Here is a 6,309-nt window from a genome sequence, read left to right as displayed (position 1 = left end):
CACGCCTGGCTCTGAGCGCCCTCTTGTGGGCAGAACCCACACCCACACCCTCAGCACACCCCGTTGGGCCATCCAGCTGCAGATGGTGGCCAGGCTGAAGGAACCTTGGGGCGGGAAGCCAGCAGGCAGGTGAGGATTCCATGGTCTTGAGAGGCTGCTTGAAGAAGTGGGAGGGCAGCGCGCTACTCCCAAGTCAGTCCCCAGGGTGAAAAGAAAGAACAGACTTGGGGAGGAGAGAGCCTCTGTGGCCTGAGGTAGGGCCTGGGAAGATTTCCACACCCCCGCGCCTCCCCCAGCCAGAGCTCAGGACCTGCCTCCGGAGAAGAAAGGCTCCCAGGCCGCGGGCAGGTCCCGGCTGTGGGGTGGGGCCTGGAACGGGAAGGAGGTGCCCGTGCTTGTGGGAGCTCCAACTCACAAAGGCATCCACAGCTCCATCTGACCTTGAGATTAATCCCTGGCCTGGCTGTCATCAGCACCCACACGCCCGGCCCTTTCCACCTCTCCCTCACACGTTAATTGCTCCAACGTTGATTTGATCTCCCGTTCTGCAAGGAGGAAATTGCCCTCTTAGCCATTTTCATCTTGGGATTTTTTTTTTTTTTTAATTAGGCCCAGTTGTCCTCACAGGGCTCCAAGAGGGGGAAGCCATTCTGGTCTTTGCCTGAAGAGACTGTGGGAAGTCGAGGGAGAGGAGGGCAAAGCTGGCAAAAATGCTCTCCTCCCTTCCTCCAGACACCCCAGCTCAAGAGGCACACCCCCTCACCCCTCTCTGTCCCAAGCCCATTTTCCCCACCCTGAGTGAGGTCATAAAGCCCCAGGATCTTGGAGCAGAGGCGCCCCAGGAACTATTGTGGGGTGAGAGAGCCTTTAGCCCAGAGAGGAAAGGGTTTGGGAGGGGTCTCAACGCCTGAGGGTGCCGGAGCAGAACCTTCGCCCTGGTGCCTCCTCCTCCCAACTGTAGTTCACGTGGGTCCCTCTCCCTTAACCCACAGGGCAGAGAGCCCCTCATAACCTAGAGAGTTTGTCCTGGACCTTGCCCCCACAGAGCGGGCAGCCCACCTACGTAGAGGAAAGAACTGGGGGTGGAGACAGGAGAAACATGCCCACCGTCCCCAGCCCGGGTAGTCTGGGCCCACAGTGCCCAGGAGCTGTAGACTTGGTTTCCAAGCAACAGGGTCTCCCAGTCACCTGGCTCTGCCAACTCAGGCCTCAGCGGGAGGTGTGAGACCAGCGGGGCGGCAGCGCCACCTTGTGGCCATGGGGAGGGACACAGCCCCCAGAAGCACCCAAGACCCCTAAGTAAGGCTACATCTCCAGCTTCCATGGGGCCCTGCTAGGGAGCTGGGGGAACCAGGCGATGGACTCAGTCCCTTCTGTCTGTATCCCCCAGCCCTGATCCCCCTCGGGGGCATTTGAGCTGAGCCCATCGGGTTGACTCCTCCCCAGCATCTGTTGGCCCCCAGACCCCCTCCAAAGAGACAGGACAAGCGGGTACAAAGCACAGTGTTTACTAAAGGCACAAAGTGGGGAGCCTTGAGGGGAGCTGCTCTTCCAGCAGTGACCCCACATTCTAACTTGAACCCAGCGCCCCCTCTTCTGTCTACCCCCGCCCTCACACCACCTGGAGGAGAGCTGTTAGCACCAAAGGGGGGGTGGGGGAGTGCCAGAAAGGCAAGCCTGGGCACCCCTGGACCAGTCCATGCCTCCAAGAAGGAACTTCTGGACCCCTGGTTCCAATGAGTCCTCCTTCACTGATGGGGGGACCAGGCTCGAAGGTAAGGTGTCTTCTTACCTCCAGCACACCCTGTCCACCCCTCTGTGGCGCCCCCTCGCCTTGCCCTCATGATTTCACCTCTGGGAGGAGCTGGGCTGGAGGTCTATTCCTGCCCAGCCCCGTGAAAAGAGCTGCCCCTGGGTGGGGGGCTTCCAACCCACGGGCTGCCAAGCGGGCACTAAGTCCACACGGGGTGGGGGGCCGACGGGAGGAGTGAGGCCGGGCAGGGGCTACTTCACACTCAAGTGCAGCCTGAAGGGTGGGGGGGAAGTGGCCCTGGCCCTCCCAGACCCCAGGCCCGCCCCTGTCGCCCAGGTCACAGCACGTCGCCCTCCTCCATGCTGAAGCTGCTCCTGCGGCTGCTGGCCTTGGAGGCCTCAGGGGACATGGTGGAGAAGAGGGGGTCGGAGGCCAGCGGGAGCAGGGAGTCGTCTAGGAGCATGAGGTCCAGATCTTTCTTGGACAGGTTGGGGAATGGGGAGGCATGCTCTGGCCCCAGAGGTTCGGGGTAGCCCGGGGGCCCTTCGTTGCCTCCGCCCCCAAAGCTCAGGTTGTGGCTGAAGTCCAGGTGGTGGAATGGGGACGGTGGCTGGGGCGGCTGGGCTGGAGCGGGCAGTGGGGCCTGAGGGGGCAGAGCCGGCAGTGGCTCGGGGTCGGGGACCTCAGCCCCCAATAGCAGGGCCTCCCCAGGGCCCTCCTCGCTGGGCAGCTCCTGCTTCACCACCTGCTGGGCCAGCTCGGCCATGTTCATGCCAGAGGGTGAGGTGGTGGGCAGGCCGTGCACCCGAGCCTGCATCTCCAGCTCCTGCGGGCGGGACAGACAGAGGCTAGAGGCACCCACCCCTGGGAACCTGCTGCCACCCACCCCAACCCCCGCTGCCGCCCTTGACCCTCCCTTTGTGGCACTCAAGACCACAAAATATCTCAGCTGGGAGCAAGCATAGGGCAGCTCTAGAGTCTCCACCAGCGTGTTTTCCAGCTACAAGTCGCAACTCATTAGTGGGTTGGGAAACCACTACAGTTGAGCCTTGAACAGCTCTCTATTTTTTTTTAAATTGAAATAGACTTGCCTGGACTAGACTAGACTAGAAATTATCAGAATGCATTGCATCTATTAAGGATGAGGGTTCTTTCATGAAACTTTGATTTTTTTTTCACTTTGAGCTGACTATGTGTGCTGGATTGCAATGTGAATCGTATTATCTACCATAAGAAACAGAAAATCTTTGAAGCTGCAGGCCAATTGCCCTTTATATAGGTGACCAGTGTCAGGCCCAAAGAGGACAAAAGGCCTTCAACAACAGAGCCAGGACTAGGTGCCTCTAGGTGGTAGCATGGACTTTCCCAAGCCTTTGTTCTTTCTCTTGCTCACTGTGGGCACTCCCTGCCAAGTAATTCCAGCTCTCTGCCTCCCACAGAGGTAGGTTTACCCTTTCCTGCCCCCTTGAAGTTAGGTGTAGGCATGTGCTTGCATTGATCAAGGAAATGTGAGCAGAAAGGACCCTAAGAGTGACATAGGGCTTTAAAAACCAGCGCTGGATATATTGTCCACCAGTCTGGATCCTAAAATGAGTCTCGCAGAGCAGACCCTCCAGCTGACATCTGCTGCTTAAAGTGCTGGTGATTGTTACCCAACAATAACATCCTGACTGATACGTCTTCCTTCCCCATGGGGATCATCCCTCCATCTCCAACTGCAGAAGTGTGAGCACTGCCCCTGGGGTCAGGACTCAGGCCAGGGGTCAGGAGTCAGAGCCACCCAAGAGGACCAGGTTCAAGACCCAAACCTGGATGCGGAGCCAGAGCTGCTTGTTGGTCATCTCCAGGCGCCGAGAATGGTTCTCCAGCTCCCGGGATTTCTGCAGGTCCTTCTGCATTCTCCGGATGTAGTCAACAGAGGCCTTGAGGATGGTGCCCTTGTTCCAGCGCACGTCCCTGCAGGCCAGGCAGAATCAGAGGCTCATGCTCAGAGGACGGGGCTAGGATTGGCCAGGAGTTTTGTGGGTGGACGTAAAACCCTGCTGTGGTTTCAGAGTTGATGTTGCCTGTCCCAATTTTGCCCCAAACCCCAGACCTGACCAACCCCTATTTATGGAGGAGGCCAATCTCCATCTGCAAATGTGCCCTCCCAAGTGACTGTGGTGCCACCACCCACCTCGTTAATCCCAAGTGAAAGGGCTAGTTGCTCAGTCGTGTCCGATTCTTTGCAACCCCGTGGACTATAGCCTGCCAGGCATCTCTATCCACAGGATTTCCCAGACGAGAACACTGGAGTGGGTAGCTGTTCCCTTCTCCAGGTGATCTTCCCAACTTAGGGAGGGAACTTGGGGCTCCTGCGTTGTGATCCCAGGAACCAGGCAATTTGGAGCAGCCTCCTTCCCCAGGCCTCCCATTCCTGCCACCAAAACCCACACCTGTTCTCGACCCTCACGACTCCTGTCCCCAGACCACCTCTGCACCAGTCTGGTGGCCTCAGCAAACTTTCCTAGCACGACTCCTCCTCTAGGAAGCCTCCCTGACCCCACCCTTACTTCTGGGACCTGGACTCCTCCTTCCTGTCTTGAGCCTTTCTTAGTTAGGGGATGGAAGATTCTTCTTTTCCTGAACAGATGATAAGATCTTTAAGAAGCAAAAGAGGATTCTTTTCCCATCCCTTCCCCCTGGCAACCAGCAGATGACACCTGTGAGCTGCTGCCCTCCCCTCCCCTTCCTCCAGGAAATCCACTCACAAATCATTGGCCTTGGGGATCAGCATGCCCAGCTCCTTGATGCGGTCATTGATGTTGAACCTCCGTCGCCTTTCAACTAGAAGTAACAAATATCGGGGGAAACAATTAGGGAGATGAGGACCCCACCTTCCAGCCCAAGGAGGGACGCCTTAGTTCTTCTGGGAAGGAACGGGTGACATGAGCGAAGAGCCAACTCATTGAAAAGACCCTGGGAAAGACTGAGGGCAGGAGGAGAAGGGGACGACAGAGGACAAGATGGTTGGATGGCATCTCTGACTCGATGGACATGAGTTTGAGCAAGCTCTGGGAGATGGTGAAGGACAGGGAAGCCTGGCGTGCTGCAGCCTGTGGGGTCTCAAAGAGTCAGACACGACCAAGCAACCGAATAACCACCGCCACCACCAAATGGGATGGCTGTCGGGGTAAGGGGGTTGGGGGCAGGCCAGACATGATTAAGGAGGGGAAGACTGTAGCAGACAAAGCTGCCTGGAGAGGCCTGACCCACTGCTCAGACAGCTCCACGCCCTAAAGAAAACAATCTGATAAACTCATTCCCTCTGAAGTTCTGGGAATTTCATGAATATCTCTTCCCTGGAGCACCTCTCCCCCAACCTCCTAGCAAGGACTGGTGGGAAGAGGCTGAATCCAGTCACACCAATGCCAGGATTTTAAGGCCTCATGTAAGGAATCCTTCCTAGAAGCTGTAGGTCAGAGGGTGGCTTTGGAGCCAGCCCAGGTGAGAGGAGGAAGAGGGGCAGGGGAGACTCACTGAGGTTGTGATTGTCTTTCTTCTGCCGCTCCTTGGCCAGGGCCCGGCTCTCAGCATCTGGAGAACAGAAGAGGAGAGCTGGGAGGGGAGGTGCTGGGGAGACATAGCCAGGATGGGGGGGCGCTCCGGGAGGCAGCGGGGCGGTACCTGTGAGCTCACGCTTCTGCGTCAGGTCGGCTGGGCAGGAGCTGCTGGTGACGCCCACCAGGGAGGCGGTGACCTGGGGGTCTCCACTGTACACATTCAGGTGACTGCTGGACAGGGGCAGCTGCAGGAAGAGGTGGGGAAGAAGACTCGGTGAGCGGCCCCCATTCTGTGGGGGCCTCTCCCCAGGGCCCATCGCCCCAGGAACAGCGATTCCCCAGGACAGCTGGGGAGACCACGCTGGGGTCAGAGTCTGGGCAGAGTCCAGAGCTAAAGAGGCAGCCCCTGCCCTCAGCGAGCAGCCATCCAGTGCTGCTGGAAGCAGTGGCAGGAGGGGAGATAGGGCCTGTAGAAGCCCGGGGGAGGGGCACCTAATCTGGAGTTTCTGGAAGGTTTCCAGTGGGCGTGGTGAAGAAGGGCACTAGAGGCAGGGGGTGGCTGAGCAGAGAAGCAGACGGGAAGGAGCTGTCGAGCGCAGAGCGTGATGCGGGCGATGCTGGGGGACCCAGGAGGGCAGGTTCCACTTGCAGAGACCCTGGTGCTTGGCGACAGGCAGCCATTGAGGGGTTAAACGGGGGCCCCACAGGAAAAGATCTGAGTCCTGGAAAGATCTCCTACCACACATTCACGAAAAGCAAAATCACAGGCCCAGAACCCTGCAGAGTACAGGGGGAACCACTGACAGGGCCAGCCGCTGTGCCCTGCCCTCTCCCCTCCCAGCCCTCCACGGCCCTGCTGGCAGCAGCAGGCTTCCCATCCTGCTGAGCCACACTGGCACCAGGGCAGCGGGCGTGGAGAACTGACTCCCTGACCTCCCACAGCATCAAGGGCCGGGGCCCCAAGGGCAGGAGTGAGCAGTTAAGGCTCATGGAGCTCCAAAAAAAGGGGAGAAG

General features: G+C 58.5%; 1 protein-coding gene across 1 annotated transcript in view; it reads right to left on the bottom strand.

Moving 5' to 3' along the window:
* Nucleotides 1-1,492: 1,492 nt before the first annotated feature.
* The window catches only part of TFEB (transcription factor EB), a 48,279-nt gene continuing 43,462 nt past the window's right edge, over nt 1,493-6,309 (bottom strand). The window contains exons 5-9 of the mRNA XM_040249711.1: nt 5,420-5,540; nt 5,273-5,329; nt 4,504-4,579; nt 3,562-3,709; nt 1,493-2,579 (exon numbers count right to left, since the gene is read on the bottom strand). Of these exons, the coding sequence (XP_040105645.1) occupies nt 2,091-2,579; nt 3,562-3,709; nt 4,504-4,579; nt 5,273-5,329; nt 5,420-5,540 (891 nt within the window). The 3' untranslated portion in view covers nt 1,493-2,090. The remainder of the gene's footprint in view (nt 2,580-3,561; nt 3,710-4,503; nt 4,580-5,272; nt 5,330-5,419; nt 5,541-6,309) is intronic.

Source organism: Oryx dammah, unplaced genomic scaffold, assembly GCF_014754425.2.
Source record: "Oryx dammah isolate SB20612 unplaced genomic scaffold, SCBI_Odam_1.1 HiC_scaffold_11, whole genome shotgun sequence".
Classification (NCBI taxonomy): domain Eukaryota; kingdom Metazoa; phylum Chordata; class Mammalia; order Artiodactyla; family Bovidae; genus Oryx; species Oryx dammah.
Note: the sequence above shows the minus strand (reverse complement) of the source record. Positions and strands in the feature narration are given on the sequence as shown.